The sequence below is a fragment of the Melitaea cinxia genome, chromosome 23, assembly GCF_905220565.1.
Source record: "Melitaea cinxia chromosome 23, ilMelCinx1.1, whole genome shotgun sequence".
NCBI classification, from domain to species: Eukaryota; Metazoa; Arthropoda; class Insecta; order Lepidoptera; family Nymphalidae; genus Melitaea; species Melitaea cinxia.
In genome coordinates this window covers 6,986,443-7,004,673 of record NC_059416.1, presented here as the reverse complement: position 1 = coordinate 7,004,673, position 18,231 = coordinate 6,986,443, and the positions used below count along the sequence as shown (strand labels likewise).

At 30.3% G+C, this 18,231-nt stretch overlaps 1 protein-coding gene across 1 annotated transcript in view; it reads right to left on the bottom strand.

Annotated features, from left to right (window-relative positions):
- Positions 1-18,231, bottom strand: part of LOC123665170 (T-cell leukemia homeobox protein 2) — a 54,569-nt gene that overhangs the window by 21,565 nt on the left and 14,773 nt on the right. The window contains exon 2 of the mRNA XM_045599513.1: positions 2,615-2,843. Within this exon, the coding sequence (XP_045455469.1) occupies positions 2,615-2,843 (229 nt within the window). The remainder of the gene's footprint in view (positions 1-2,614; positions 2,844-18,231) is intronic.

Sequence of the window (18,231 nt, the reverse complement as noted above, 5' to 3'; positions counted from 1 at the left end):
TACTACCTATACATGTACCTATCTGACCGAAAAAAGTTATAATTAAAATGAGGTTTTACTATAAAAATCACACACAAACAAACACGCTAATAGAGCTTTTACAAACTTTTCAGTATGATTTCGTCTGTTTTTTTAGTAACGTTATGAACGGTCGTTATGTTTATTTCTATGTAGGTATTTCATTTTGAGTGTATTTTAAGTAATAGTACTACGTTAAGTTTATTTATGAGTATATTTATTTGATTTATATGAAAAAATATTATTTAAACTATACTTAAATACCACTAAAGTTGGTACTTCAGTATGGCTGTCATTAGCTAAAAAATGTATTGTGAGTCAATTAATTATAAGTGATTTTAAGTCGCGTTATACCCTTGTTTTGTTTTGTTGTGGGCTCGGTTTTCCAGGATCACGTGGGCGGCTGTTTCTTCAGCAGCCAGACTTCCCCTACAAAGAGGACTGTCTGTTGCATTCATAATGAATAGTTGGTGATTAAGTAATCGGTGCCAACAACTATATTCTGATGTCCAGACGGTTTAGACTGAGTAGTCGGCACGATAGGTGCGGTGATACTTCTATAAGTATCATTTTGGACTGTCTACAGCCGGTTTGGTTTGCCCAAAGAGTATTGTGAGTTGCACGTGTGCGTTGCCTTACCCACGAGCGCAGTTGTCCAAATGGTAGCGGCATTAGGATAGTTGGACCGGCAACATTTGTATTGGAACCCTGTCTTGCAAGCTCATCGGCGGCATCGTTTCCGTGTGATCCACTATGTCCTTTTATCCACTGGAGGATTACCTCATTATGTGATGCCAATACTTCCAGGGTTTGATTACACTCGTATATAAGACTAGAGTTGTTAAGCGTTATACCCTTATATGTATTATTATTTCTAGTGTTTCTTAATAAGCGAATTGTTATTCCAAGGATAAATAAACTTTTACCTTTAGTTCATTTGTAAATTAATTTGAAAAAAAAAGAAAACAAAACTTGTTTACTTTGTACCTACTCCTATTAAACAGTTCGAAAAGATATTTTAAAAATTTAGGAAGACTTGTAATTTACCTTAAAACCAAAATTGATTATTTTATGATGATGCTTCGCCAATAACATTAATTCAATAAGTATGTATAGTAAGCTATTTTCCATTATATTTCCTTTTAACGAAATTGAATGAAGTTTATTTCCATTGTAAGACTACGTTTTATTCCTTTCTTTCTGTGACGTTGTTTTTGAAAAACCTGTCACTCCTACGCTTCAGCCTGTAATATCCCACTAATGGGCATAGGCTTCTTTCCCCATGTAGGAGAAGGATCAGAGCTTAATCCACCACGCTGCTCCAATGCGGGTTGGCGGATATATTCCCTACTATGAGTAACGACCGCTATCAGGTGTACATGATAACAACCGAGACCGACCGCTTAATATGCTCTCCGAGGCATGGTGGGGAGACCCACAAGGACTGCACAAACACCCATGGCAAACACCTGTATGGCCAATACAAATGTTTGTCATGTGCGGGGATCGAACCCGCAACCGCCAGCACAACAAGTACAGTCCATGGCTGTGACCGTTGCGCCAACGCGTCACTCCTAACGAGTGATAAAATAAATATCGAGATAAGGACGAATATGCTTTTTTCTTATACTTATTTTATTTTATATACCAAATATATCTTTTTATATTAAGATTGACACAAATATTTAGGCTGATTCGAACTTGTTTTAAACATCTTACACAATTAACAATTTTAAAATGTTAATATAACAAGTCATAGGTGAATATTGAAATTAAACTAATTATAAATACGTATTTCAGTCGGGCATTATCCAAAACACAGCTATACAGATATTAGTTGCCTACTTTACGAACAAGTGACAGTGAGTGTTTGTTAAAAAAAGCGTGTGTGTACTTATGTATGCACATAAGAAGTTAAACTTCATTGGCAGTTGGCTAGTTAACTTGCCGTTGCTAACTACTTCTTCGTTGACTAGCTAACTTCAGGGTGACGGTTTTTTGTGATTTTGCAATATGCGCGCGCATCGTAAAAATTTACTTTCATCATTTTTCCCTTTTTACTCTCATCATTTTTCCTAACGTACCAAAAGAAGTATAACTTCAAAAATAGTAACAATAGGTCTGCGTCAAGACGTCCCGCGAAGCTATACCATAACGCGACCAATACTTCACATGACAAAGAAGGTATGTCCACATTGAGGGGAATAAAGAATATATTGTCGTGTTTGTCGTACACCTCAAACAACCAAAATGTACCTAAATACCCATACCATTCAAGTAATGTAGTAAAGAATCTCAGTTCTAATTTAAAATTTACATTTGACATCAATATGTAAGTATGTATACATTATGTATTTATATTCATTGATATTTTTTTATACATTTCGTTTTTCTTTGTATGCATTACAAAACTGTACACAGATACCGTCAATATACCACCTTTTCCCTAAGGCTGCCTGGAAGACGTTGTTCTTTAGCGATGAGGCCGCCTTTTGTACTTATTACCTATTTTCTTTTGTCTCTTGTAAAGTTGCTCATCTCGGTGTAAGATAGAGATTTATTAGTATTATATTTATTATTGTTTATATGTACGTACCTCCATTTCGTTCTTCTGTTCTGAAACCACGTTTTAACTTGCGCATCGGTCATTTTCAGCGTCTTCGCGAGGCTAGCTCGTTCTGCTGAAGCAAGGTACTTCTGTTTATGGAAACGCTTTTCTAATTCTGCTATTTGCATCCTTGTGAAGGAAGTCCGCGGCTTTTTGCGTTTGGGTGGCGTTCTGTTCTGATAGGGGTGGCCGATCCGCCTCGTAATGGGGAAGGAGGCTGAAAGCAAAATTTTTACTTGCTTAGTATATTACGGCATAAAAATTTGTGAAGTAAATAGGGGTGTCTTTACGACGTTTTTCAAATGTGTTGTTTTTATAAGATGTTTTATTCATTTATTTGTTATCCAGGTGTATTGTAATAAAACAATTGGACCTGAGCATAACTTTTCATATATTGAAAAATACAAAAAAAAATCATTGAAAGGATACCCTATAAAAGTATTTTTCAAAATAACTTCATTATAAAATTGCAAACATAATTTTATTGTATCATTTCGACGTTTAATTACCATGAAAGTTTCATAATTTTGCAATATCTTAAATCATTGTTACATAATTGAAACCGGAAATAGACAAAAATAAAACCTAGTAAAAAAATAATTGTGCTTTAATTGTAACATATGGTAATATTATTAAACAGAAGTAATCACAATTGTTTTATAATGGGTACGTAACCTTTCATAGCACAATTAACATAAAACAAAGGAATTGCGTAAATACTTAATTTAATTTTTACGAACTATTGTTTCATTTTATTAACTATTTATTATACTTATATTATAATAATAAAAAAACACAAAATTTTCAACATAGCATAACCATTTCCGTACTTTTAACATAACAACATTAACTTGGTTAAATGCTTCATAAAACGCTTAAGAACGAAAAGTCTAATTCATTCTTTGATATGTAAATGATTTCTTGAGAATTGACATTGAAGGAAATTAGTTACAACATTTAAGTTCGTACAAATCTAGCGTAGCAATATATCAGAAAATAACATCAGAAATATTACAGGAATTACTCAGTATTACTCGTGCATTTAAGCCTTATCTTTGTAATTGAAATCACGACTTAATCGAGTTGAATATCGTTCGACGATTACGGAATGCCATGAATAAATAAAAAAAACTCATTACAGTACCAGTATGAATATGCTACGATCGGTATTATAATACGTAGTGCAATCAAAATTTTACATCCTTAATGAACGTTAAATTACATAGACGTGGAAACTTAACTTGAGATCAAACCGCAAGATCTCGTAATAGCCAAAAAGGTTCTTTTAAAAAAGAAGCCGTAATTGTTAGCAATCGTTTTAAACTGCCAGTTACAATTCTCTTTTTGAAATTATTCTCAAGATGGCCGGGAGTGATTACGTTTTTAAAATTCGAAACTCAATAAATTACATTCGTTCAAGTGGCGCGCTGTGATTGGCCGAGCGGTCGGTAATGATCGGTGTTTTCCGTAATAGATCGATTTGCATTAAATGGCCCGTGAGATGAGATCATGTACTAACTAGCGCATTCAATGCCAATGGAGCTTTATAATCTTTTTTCATAATAAAATCTCATTGGCATACGTTCGTTTAAGCAATATTTAATTTTTAGCCTTTGTTGAATGACAAAGGATTGATTTAAAAACCATTATGACTGTATAGTAATCAAAATATTGATATTATTGTATATGGGTATGGTTTTTATTATTGTGGATATTATGTTAAGTTTTATATGTATATTTTAATATGCTTGTTGGAAGATTTCATTGAATGTACATCGCAAAATGGACTGCATCGATTATATGTATATTGGAGTTTTAAGAGCTAAAGTACTTCTATTTGACACAATCGCGCACACATATTTTTGAAGTAAAACTTCTTTACACACACTTGACTTGGGGAGTAATCTGGTGAATGCAGGACGAGAGCGTGACGAAAAGTGTGATCGGGCAAGGCGACGGAGCAAGAGAGAGAGAAGTGCAAACACACATTATCTTTCTCTCTTTCTCTCCTAACCAGTTACGTTTCGTATATCTAAGACACAGTGCAGTCCTGTTGTTCAGAATTTTAGATACTTCAGTCGTGTGGTCTTGAGGCACACTCGTTTTTATATTTTTATTTATTGTTTAAAATAATAGTACAATTTTTATTAAAATATTGAATGAATGTGAATAGTTATTATTTGATCTAAGCGCCGATGTCTCGGGGAACTGTCAGACCTTAACCAATCTTATCTCAATCTCATAAAAGTATTGTTGAAGCGACGATAGCAGCTAGCTAACTTTGTAAACTAATTAGGTATAAATAGTGCGAACTCGTATGCTCATAGTTTCCCGTCTATGAAGCAAAGAAAAGTAACTTTGGAACCCTTACCAAACTTCTTCACTTCTCTTACCTCATCACAAACCGTGATTTCAACTCTCTGTTCAGGTTCATTAAATTGGTAAAATACAACAATTGAACTGTTTTAATAAAAACTTTGTTAAAACTAAGTTTAAAGACATATTCATTTAATTTTTGTTGCAATTTGTAATATGACATATTTGTGTCGAAACCTAAATATTAAGAGGTTCTGTTCGAAGTATAAAAAAGTATAAAAAATAAGAAGTAAAAAGGAACAAAACCAAACAATAACAATCTTATTAAACTTTTTATCAAACAATGTAGTTTTTCATACAACAATTTCATTTCCTGTATCAATATTTTATTAAAATAATAAAATGGGAATGTTAAAAAGAAGTTAATTGTAGTTTTCTTAACTTCTAATTCACTGAGCGAGTAATGTTTACCTCACGTGACCGAAAATCTTTATATATAAGTATATAAGGAATCGCTATCGCTATTTTTGTTACTGTCTGGAAAAAACTATTAGTATACGAAAAAAATGTGATAATACGAAGTACGCCGGATCAGCTAGCTTTCTATAAAATAACTATTAATAATTATTAATAAATTTTAACTCAGGTAGGACTCAAATCTAAAGTAGCCCGACTGGGGAAGTATCTTGACCTTACAGAAGATCACAGCTAAATAATACTGCTTTCAAGCAGTGTTGTGTTCCTGTGGTAAGTGAGGTGACCAGAGCTTCTGGGGGGGATTGGGGGATAGAGTTGGCAACGCGCTTGCGATGCTTTTGGTGTTGGAGGCGTCATAAGCTACGGTAAACGCTTACCATCAAGTGAGCCGTACCATTGCTTGCCGACCAGTTATATAAAAAAATACAATTTTGTATGTATCAAATATGCGTGCTGTAACATATACCTATTATGGAATAGTAATATGTCTTTACAAATATACGTAGTATCATTATAATTTGATTACAATTACAGTTTGAGAGTACTTACACAAAATTATTTTTATATGTATTTTTAATACAAGAAAAACTTGAGTCGAAATACGGATTTTACATCAGTCAGTCAGGCAGTCAGTTCAGTCTATAGCAGTCCACTGTTGGACATAGCCCCCCCCCCCCCCAAGTCCGCGCCAGACATCCCGTTTTGTCGCAATCCTCATCCAGCCCACACCGGCAATCTTACGTAGATCGTCGGTCCAGCGGGCCATATTTTACATAAGAGTGAAAAATAATGTACCTACTTAATAAATTGAGATAAGTAAAATAATATTTGTAGGTAGAAAAGCAAAATAAGAATAACAGATACATACTACAACACTATGAACCAAAAAGAATATTATATATTTTTTATAAAATATAAAAAAAAGTCTTCTCAGACAAAAACAGATAGTATATATCAAAAAACCACAGATGATATAAAACAATATAATGTACCTACGTCACGGCTTCACTGAAAAGGGTGGTATAACAAGATTTAGTTAGTAATCCGTTTAGGGTATGATTCATGCGTGCCCGTGACGGTTTGGTGTCTGTTTTTCGTAGGCTGTATGTTCTTTTGTTAATTTTATAGAAAAATATTGCATGTGGTTTGTTTCATGTGATTTGTATTAAAAAGAATTATCACATATCTTTAAGCTATATCAATGTGTCTGTCAATGTGTCTGAGTAACAGTTCTCAGTCAGTCTCAGTCAGTCTCAGTTCTGTTGTTGCGTTAGTATGGCTTCTATCGTAATGTAATACGAATGTTCAAAGATTGTTAACATCGTTTTAGTTTGCTATAGGTACGTAAATAATAATAAATCTATTATTATTAACAAATTGTCACAGAACTATATTAAATTATAAAACAAGAAATCAAGGCATTATAATTGTTCTCTTTTTTAAAGTTAAAAAAAAATCTGTATCATCCAGTTTTTATATTTCTAAGTCAATTAACGAGAAAATGAAAATAAAAACATGAAGAGGGTTACGTAAAATGTAATAACACTAAGTTTTACGCAAAGAAAAATTAACAAACAAATTAACATTGAAGGGTTTAACCGTCTCGGGGTAACCCTTTATGATATTACACTGAGGGCTGAATCCCTTTCGCCCTCGCCTCAAATTTGACTCTAAACGAATTTGAAATATCATTTTAATATTAAGTTAATTTTATCTGTGCCTATTTTGTGTTGCGAAAATTATTTTTTTATTAAAGAAAAAAAAAAACAGTAAATTTATATAGAAATTTATCGATAATTTACGCCTTGTCGGTCTTAACATTGTGTGAAAAAATTGTCAAAAAAGTTATATAGCAATCTGCAATATTATATGTTTAGTTTAATAAATAACCGAAAATTCAAAAGTACAGATAAAATATAGTTACAACATACTTCAATGGATCTCTTTAATATTTTACTAACTCATTCCGGACCGTGTTTGTTATTCATCATAAAGCATCGACTCAAATTTCTCGGCACTAGCGTTCCATATTTCAAATTTAAAAGCGGGAAATTCTCACTCATATTTATTTGCCACCCTACGGGGAGGAAGACGAATGCCTGGCGTCTAATTGGAGTTAGACGTCGCTTGGGATTAGAGGTAGTCGTTCCATCACTCCAATAGTCGTATTTGTCCACGCCTGACTCGAGCCCACCGTGTTGTATGATTTAACACCTTCCTGTTACTCATAAGTTTGAATTATAAATACGTGTTAATATTATAAACAAATGTTTCTGGAGTTATTTGTTACCTTTTCACGTTAAGATGACTTAGTCATCTAATAAAAATAAATCGTCATTATATATGTACGCTCATAGCTTTCGAACGACTACACTGAATCAGGTGATTCTTTTTTGTGGTCGTTCTTGCCAGGACAAGGTTTGTATAAAAAAAAAAGATATTTTCACCATAAAAAATGATAAGAAGTTTACCTGGTCATTTAGTTTGTAATAAAACAATGTAGAAACTTGAAAATCGGTATTACTAGATAGGGTATACATATATGTATATAGTAATTACCAGACGATTAGGAATTAAGCAAGCAAATATTAGGGCAGCAAGTGTGCAAAGTAAGGTTTATTTATTTTTTAATATTTTCTTTTATTTTTAAAGTTATGAGATCTTAAAAATGTATCTGATACTAATTATGATACAACAGTCAATCAATTCACACATTTAACGTTTATCTTTATATTCGCAACCCATTTTTTTATACATTTTGTATCTCGAATTTGAATTGCCTTTATTGCTCGTAAATACTGAATCACCGCTTCGAAATCCGAAATACGGTAGCGCGACGCAACATTTTCCAATTACGCCCGGACAGTGGTCCGGAGCGGAAAAAAAATGAACGGACAAAAATCTCATACATATTGTACGAAACACCGTTACCAATCCCCGCTAGTTATGTACCAAAAGAACTCGAATGTACGGTGAAACTCATGGAAAATTCAGCGGTTGAAAACTGAATGCAATCGAGGTACGATGCATTTGGCTGTAACGTTGCATTTGTTTTCCGTAACAAAAGCAAATGTTTGTCTTTATGATGTTTTGCTTTTAGTGCTACTTCTCTGTACTAGTACTTCTTTACTTGTAACGTGTACGTTAATACTCTTACATATTATATATAAAGTGCAGTCTTAAAACATAGTTCAGCTTACGGTGCACTCAAAATGTATATTCTATATCATTCATGCCATTTCTCTATTTCAGTTTATACTATAAAGCATGCCAGTATCATACATTTGTGCATTTATTTAATAACCTTTCTTAGAAAAAACTTATTTTTGTAAAATAGCAATGAAAAGATTTTTTCTCTTCCAACTTAAATTTAGTATTTTAATTCTGATTTAACGACGTCTTAATTAAACAAATAGACGAAGAAAAATCGATTGTCAATCTAATTATTACTATAAAGGTCGCATTGTTTATAAACATTACTATTTGTTGGTTTTCAATAAAATTTCCGCTAAATTCTTAACGGTCATATACATAAACGGTACATTGTGCTTCTATGTGTAAAGGATAGATAAAGATGACAAAAAAAGAACAGAAATTTACAGAAAAAACAAAGAAATATATAACAATATGAAATGAACCAGGAAATTACACTTTGTCGGTACAAGGCAGTGCTTGTCGTGTTTAGAGCGACGTTGCATTACAAAAAGGTAAACACTGGCTGTTTGCTATGTATAAATAACTCTGTTTTAAATAAACTTCAGTTGTTTTACAAGACTTTGTGCTAAAACTTAATTTTATTGTTCGTTTACTTTTTTTTCTTGTTTTCATATTTCCTTACGAGGTTACGTGTGGATAAGATTACTTATGTTTGAATTCTAGTTTCTTATATACAAACACTCTAGTTGATTCGTCTATTATAGTTATTTCATTTACTTTTTATTTTAGTAGTTGAAAATTATTTAAATATTTTTTAAATATAATTTTCAACTAGTAAAATGTAATATTAAAAAAATGTTTATAATTTCCTCACGTGTGGTTGTTACACAAAAAAATAACACAAAGTAGTTATATTTAAATGTCAAATGTTATTGTTTTCTTGTTTAATGTTTTCTGATACTTCATATCTTATTTTTATAGTTTTGTGAGTGAGAAAGTAAGTAATCATATCCTAAAATGATATAAATAATTGTGTTTGTTCGTAAACGAAAAAACCGACTTCAATTACATCGACAAGTAATACAACGTAAGTACATGAAAAAAAAAAATAACAAACACACTAGTTGTCACTACGATTTTCGAGGGTTTCCCTTAATTTTTCTGGGATTTCAACATCAGATCCTGGTTTCCTTATCATGGTACCACCCTTGAAATATTTCCTTTCCAACAAAAAAAGTAATAATCAAAATCGATTCATAAACGACAAACTTATCCCCGAATATAAATAAAAAATATCTTTGAAGTCGGTTAAAAATCACATCTTACAAATAGGATGTACCTAATCGAATAACTTTTCAGCACACTTACATAATTATATGATAACTGTTACCTGTCAAACCCACTGAAAATAACATTCATAATCATTTTTCTGTAACTTACTACATTTATTTATAAATGCGGCTATGTACACTGCTTTTGTTAGCTTTTAACCAAGTAACGTAAGCTACAATATTACCATATCATAACGTTTCAGCCTAATCACAAGTTTTGTAACAAATGCAGGTTACATGCATGAATCACACAATCATAATCGCGTGTTTCATAAACAATGGAAAATAAATTACAGTTGCACAATATTTTAAACATTATTTTTAATTGATATATACTTGAAATTGCAAGTTTTAAGTCGTACCTCTTATAAAGGCAATAAATACACATACATATTCTTATTTAATTGCTTTAGAATACATATTTAAACTTAAGTACACATTCATAGACAAATTGTATATCTTCAAATTATTTATACCTATTGTAGGAACTAAGTAATTATATTTATTATACCTTTGTTAATAACAACACTGTTAAAAATTCCGCAATGTCATCGTGTTACGATGAATATAAACATTATTTTAATTTATATAAGCTTGGTTGTTTTAATTTATGAAGTACACAACTAGTAAAATTGAATCAAAAAATATGTTTTAAGCTTTAAACAAAATTTAGTTTTTCTAAATGAATAATATTACAATTCCTCTGTTAAGTACGACACTGTTAAAGAATCCGGTAGGTCCAATAAAAATAATAATCCATAATTTTGCCATGTAATTGTTAACATTATTTTTATTCGTATAAACTTATTTATACCAATTTAAGATTTATTGCGAAAGTACAAAACTTACACAAGAATATATTTAAATGTTGTACAAGTAACAATATTAATTTAGTGTATCTTATAATTATTAAGAACTCCCCAGTAGCAATAATAGCCATAATTTTACATGTTACCGGTGGCCTGTTACGATCATTAAAATTGTAGTCCGAGCTTGTCGTTGAGGCTTCTGGGCTAACGAAACAACCTAATTAGGAATAACAATTCGGCTTCCCTCTTATGTAAATTAAACTTAAACACATATAATACGTTTATTATTATTTTAAGTGTTTAATTGTCTTATTTTTGCTTTTGTATGTAATAACTATGTTGCATCATTTTCCGATTTTTTTTTTCATTATACGTGATGGCTAAAATAGCTTTTAAATTGAAAGAACTTGTAAAACTATTTACATTAGTAATTTTATTCTTTACGTTAAATAAAATATTTGAGAAGTTATTACTCGGTTCGCTAAATAAATACATACAAAAATTACATACATTACTTTTCTTTCATGACTTCAAATTCTATTTAAACATTGATTATACAAATATAAGGCTTTCTTTGTCCGGTTTAATTGTTTTGCATAGGTACATTTGTAATAAAGGGAAGAAAGAAAAACGAGTGTTTTTTAGACCACACGAGTGAAGTAAAACTTCTTATATCTCCTTTTCAACTTCCGTTCGCCTCACCCGATGACACTTTTGGTAACGCTCTCGACACGCATTCATCAGCTGACTCCCCAAGTCAAGCGTGTGTAAAGAAGTTTTACTTCAAAAATATTAGATATGTAGAAGTACGTAGATGTTACACCTAAAATTAACAAGATTTAATAAAAATTATACTTTAATATTTATACAAGTTATACGCAATGGTTTGCATATATCACATGGTTTGTAATCATTACACAGTGTAAAACAACTATATGATTAGATCTTTAAAACTACACAACGGGTTTTGATGCGACTTTCTTTAGTATATAGAATGATTCCAGAGGAAGGTTTATATGTATAATATAGTAGAGGAACACTAATAGTTTTATAGGTTTCTAATGTGATGTTGTAAATAAACACATTTTTTGCGCATAGATTATATCTCAGGTATTATATTTATTTTATTTTATATATCAGCATTGCACCCGTGCGAAGCCGGGGCGGCTCACTAGTTTATAATAAAACATAACTATTTTAGTAAAACTTTACGTGTTTGACACTTCATATGATAGGACAACGTCTGTCGAGTCAGCCCACACACATAATTTTAATAATTATTATCCCTAAACCGTGTCCCACAACCCCCAATGATCTAATCTCTCAATAACTTATAAATAGCAATATAATATTTTATGTAAGTCCGTCGCCCCGCGGCTGCTTTCTCGTATATTAACACATTTGAAATATGGCGGTTTTTATGATCTCTCACGTTATGGATTGCCGATAAAATATATATAACATCAGCTGATACTGTAAGACAACTAGTACATATGGATATGTTCGCTAAGATACAGAAACCAAATGACAAACGAATTGTAAGGTAGCGAATATGAAGCCGTCGCGTCGCTTAAGGTTTTTTTATTATTAATGTTTTAATAATGAAAATAACATTAACAGGGCTTTATATCAATAAATAAGTAACGCGACACATTTGTATATATCAAAAAATAAACAAAAGTTCTTTTTTATAATGTTACAAACAAATTATATCAATAAGATGAACTAAATGCAAAAAAAACATACATATACATATAATACAGATAATTGTGGCAGGGTATTTAACATAATAATGTAAATAAAATTACAACCTTCTTTAAGATAATCTTACGCCACAGTAAAAAACAGTATTACCATATTTTCAACTTATAAGGTACATCATCATTTAGGTCTATCATCACATTTATCCTTCAAATAGGTATTACTAAAGAAGATATCTTTTTAAAAACATATTCGATACCAAAAATTATCATTGGATATATCTAAGAGGCTTTATGTGAGCTCGGTGTGAATATCATCACATATTGGGGCGCGTCAAATTTTCATAACCTCCCTCGGGAAATACCGGGAAGGTTATACCGTGTGTCGATGATTTTGCGGCATACGTCCAACGGGAAGCAAGGAGGTTTTATTTCAGGAAAATGAAAACTATACAAAACTATATAGAGTATACCCTACAACTATAAATTGAAAGTTTTGATTATTTTTGTAGTTTAATTGTTACTCGAGAATACTATATATACCAATTCATGTTCTAATTAGATCAAGTCGAAATAAATTTCAAGCTGTATTATTTACTTTTAATACTGGAGGCTGGTGGAGAACTTAACCGAGTTTAAATTTTATTAAAAAAATGGTGTATGTATATTAAAATTATGAAACATAAGAAATTATGTTTAAATAAAAAAAAATATTGTATCCATAATCGCACATTAACTTCTTGTTATTTTTTTTTTTAGATATTCCATTTACTTGTTTTTGTTTGTATGGTTATCATCAAAGCGCAGTTAAAGCAACATCTGTCGTGCATAATATGTAAAGATATTGTAGTAATAAATTGTATTAATAATAGCGTGTATTGTATTGTTGGATTAATTGTAAAACCTGGAAGGTAGTTGTGTAAAATGTAGATTGTGTTGTTAGTTGTGAGTAATATTTTGATATTGTGAGCGTACGATGTCAAATGCCGGCGAGCAGATAATTAAACAATGATTTTTTTCACACCGTTACTAATAATGTAATAATTTATTTATTTCTGATTCAAATCCGTATATGTGTAAGTAACATTTAATCACTTAAAAACTAATGTTAGACGACACTTTGATTTAAATATTAATTTAATTGTACGCACAGTAAACGGATTTCATATATTCCTTTAAAACAATTCTCAATATTGACATTAAAAATCCAAACACTAAAATTCAATAAAAATGAAAATAAAATGCTAATGTTTGTTGTTGTAGTGTATGTTGTTGATACAGTTTAATTTTTTTTTTGTTAACGTATATTTTTGACATTTTCAAATTCTACGTTCCGTCGGAACATTTTTAAATTAAAAATGAGTTTTTAATATCAAAACTTTAACAAAAATTGTAATTACTTATTTATTAATTATATTATTCGCATTGTTAATTAAAATCTAATTAGAACGGCAATGCTTACACTAACTAGATTACTATCTTTTAATAAATTATGTACTATGATTACACATACATATGTCATATGGGAACTACAATATAAGTATTACAATAATAATTAAACAAAGTTTAACTTTAGTCCGAAAATTATTATTTTAAATCATTAAAATTTACCAAGTTAAATTAACTGATAACTAAAATATGTTACAATTTTTTTAATACATTCGACAAGTTTCAAAACATTTTTCACTCACTTCAGCCTTTCGCAGTCCACTGCTGGACATAGGCCTCCACAAGTTCGCGTCAAAAATGGCGTGAGCTCATTATAATGACACTGTTAAAAATTTCTTTGGTAAACTTACTAAAAATGTGTGGGAAGTTTTAACGCAAAACAATTTAGTAAATTTACTAAACAGAATGCTTCAACTCAATTTGAGAAAATTACAAAATGTTTTTGGAAATTTACCAAGCAGTTCCAGAAGATTTAAATAGTAATTTTATCATACAGTTTTGTAATTTTACTCAAGAATGTATCATGAAAATGCTTAGTAAATTTACTATGCTGTTTTGTAACTATACTACTTAATTCACTTGAATTGAGTTTGATAAAATTGCAAAATATTTTTGGAGATTTACCAAGCGGTTACAGAAAATTTGATTAGTAATTTTACTATACAGTTTTGTAATTTTATTCAATAATTGATCATAAAAATGTTTAGTAAATTTACTACGCAGTTTCGTAACTACACCAACCAATTCATTTGAATTGGGTTTGATAAAATTACAAAATATTTTTGGAAATTTGCCAAGCAGTTACAGAAAATTTGATTGGTAATTTTACTATACAGTTTTGTAATTTTAATCAATAATTGATCATAAAAATGTTTAGTAAATTTACTATGTAGCTTTCTTATTGTACTGTACAATTGATTTCAATTGAGATTTTTAAAACTAGAGACATCTGATGTTATTTTACCAACTTATTATTGTTGCTGTTATTTTATTTTTGATACTTCCTAATATCCTGGAAGTCGTTAATTTAAATAATTTAAACGTTAAAAATATAGGACTTAATTGATTAATTTAAAATTAAAATATAAATAAAAATTATTACATATTGTTTACGTTAATAAAACCATTTATTGAGGAAATAAAATAGTAATACTAATAGCAGCATAAAATAATATTGATACTTTACAAAGTATCATAAACAATTTACGCCAAAATGACAAAAATAAGCTGAACGATATAGTTATAAATAATAGTAATGGAACAATATAAACTAAACTAATTTTAGAATAAAGTTATCCTATATCATCTAATTAAAAAGTAACAAGTTATGGATACTAGTCATCGGATTCATCAGCAAGGTAGGAATCAATATCTTTAGTCAGTTTGAAGACTTTAGGATGGATTTTCGTTGCTTTTCTCTTACCACCTCTCTTTGTACCCTTGGGTGGACAAATTTGTAAGAACAATCTGTAACCAAAATTAAATCTTAAATAAATTTTAACAAGTAAAAAGAAATAAAAGTGCAAATTGTAATTATTATTCAAGGAATGGAAGTTAAGAAGACTTGAATCACAGAGGAAGTTGAACTGCTTCTGAAAGATCATCTGAGGACTAAGGTATAAGGCTACGGGATGCTTCTTAGGAAAATCATGGAAATACAAAATCTAGTACAGCAAATTTGTACAACTGAAAAGAATAAGAGGAAAAAATAGTTACGGAAAAACTACCAGAGCAAACACAATTCTTTATTAAGTACGACTTACTGAGGAGAGGTGAAGTGATCGGTCCAGAAGGAGATCAGAGATTGTGAAAGATGAGGAAGTCATAAAGTATTAATTATTGAGTATTAAGATGGGATATACGAGTGTGAATATTAGAAAAGAGAATACAAGTCTTCAAAAATCTATTACACAATACGCATTTATATGGAAACACAGCACAGGGAAAACCATTAAAAGGATTATATTAAGTCTGAGGAAGGAATAGAGTATACAGCAAAAAAGGCTGGCCAGTTCAAAAGAGTAGATACAGAGAATAATGAACGAAAAAAAATTAACAAGTTTTGGCCATATAATACAAAAAAAAAGAAAAAATAACTAAGAAAAAACTAGCGAATATACTGATAAGAAAGATAATATGTGAAAAAATTTTAATGCGAGGGTCAAAGAGTACGTCAAAGTCAAGAATAGTCAGTCGATTAATTTGACAAGCTCATCGAGAAACAATATTATTCATTTACTCAAAATTGTAAACTCTAATATCAATTTTTGAAGACCGAGGATTGAGTTTGAAACTTTTCATTTAGTTTAACGTAAAATCATAAACTTTATCATTTGACAATATTATATTCTTGAAAACTGTGAAACGTTTGTGTAATTCTAGATCTTAACAACCGTATACAAGTGATAATATTACAGAAAAATTAAGAAGTGTCATAATATAATATTGTTTTTGAACGAACTTGTCAAATTTATGTATAAAGAAAAAAAGTTAATTTATAAAAAAGTTTTTAGAATACATTTTTTATTACTCACCGCTGAATTGCTTCGAGTGTCCCTTCTATTTCTTGGGGATAAACAATACCAAACACATAGTAACATAAAACTGATGCTTGAGACTTGAATTCGTACAAAAAAATAATAATATTTCCACGATCATGTTGAGTTATTATTTATTCGAAATAATTAAAATTATTTGTAAACATAAAAAAATCATGGATTACATATTTTTTTAGTTAAATGAAAAAAGTGAGTGTTTAAGAAAGAAATAACAGATCAAATGATTTTACCGATGATTTTTTTTTATGCATACTAAGAACTTTTAGCCCATAAAACCGTCAGGGAATATTTAATATTTTAAATGATAGTTTATACATAATTATTCTCCTTATATTAGAACTTTAACTGAGAAAAAAAATCATTACTTTTAACTGCAAGAAAAAAATTAAATACATATATTAAGATTGAATGGAAAAAAATTAAGTATTCGATAATTCATTTTCTAACCAGCTAATTCACCAACATTTTCTAACTTTATAACTTGTTAAAAAAAAAATTCGAAAAGAGGATGACCCTGAAGGCCATCCTTGCAACTTCCCGCTATCTACACTCGAAGCGCGCCGAAGTAAGTTCAGGAGTGCTTTGTTGAGCTCTGCGAGCTCATCAACACTTCAACATTAATGATTTTTGAGCTCTTCGAGCTCAAAAATTTTTTTTAGAACTTTTGCAACAACGATATCTTACGCATCAATTGACCGATTTTAACTTTCTGAATGCTATTCGACGCAGTTTCTCGAGTACTAAAAATGTTGTGAAGAGAACAAAATCGATAAGTCTCAAAATTTCAAAGTTATCTTGAAAAAACGTTTTTTTTGACGAATTTTTGAAATGCCATAACTGCAAAACGCGTGGTTTGATTTCGATGTTCAAGACGGCAATCGACGCAGTTTTTTGAGGCGTAAAAATGTTACAATGAGAGCGAAACCGATGAGACGTAAAGTCACTAAGTTATTCTAAGAAACGCTTGTTTTTTAATTTTTTCGATTTTTTTGGTTTTCGATATCTCACGAACGAATGAACCGATTTTGATTTGCAAAACGGCATTCGACGTCGTTTTTTGAGCTTAAGAGCTGATTAGGTTATGGAATTGATCGGTGCAATAGCCAAAAAGTTATTCTAAAAAAACATCATTTTCGAAAATTTTTTTTCGCGGTTTTTTTTTAAATTTCTCAAAATCTACCGAATCGATTCACTTCAAATTTTCAGGAAGTCTAAGTTGAGTGGAACCCTTTCAAATGCCACGAGTCTCGTTTCGATCGGTCAAGCCGTTCAAAAGTTATAAGAGGTTTACATGCGTACACACACACATCCACACAGACATACAGACACCCTCGTAAAAATAGTCAGGGAAGCTTTCTAGGGCCTTTAAACGTCGAGATATGATGAAAACTCGACTTTCGAAAAACGGGGTAAAACCAATAACTTCCCGATTTTTAAAAAAATTTTTAATTTTTTTTAGAGGGAAGTTAAAAATGCTTTATTAATCATAACTTTACTATATATAATTTTCAAATCAAAATTTTACATATAAATATGATATAAAAATATTGATAAATTTTTAATAATTTCAATAATATGTAAATAAACATTTTTTTTTGTAATCTTTCAAGAAACTATGGTAAACCGAAATACTAACAATTTTGGTTCATCTAAAAAAGTAGTTACCCTATTATACTGTTAATTATACAAAACACTGTATAATTTTACAGTCAAAATAATAAAATTAATGAGAAGATTATTGAATTTCCAATGAATTCATTAGAATTCGAATTTAACTATTGTTTCACAATCTTACTAGACCACAGATTA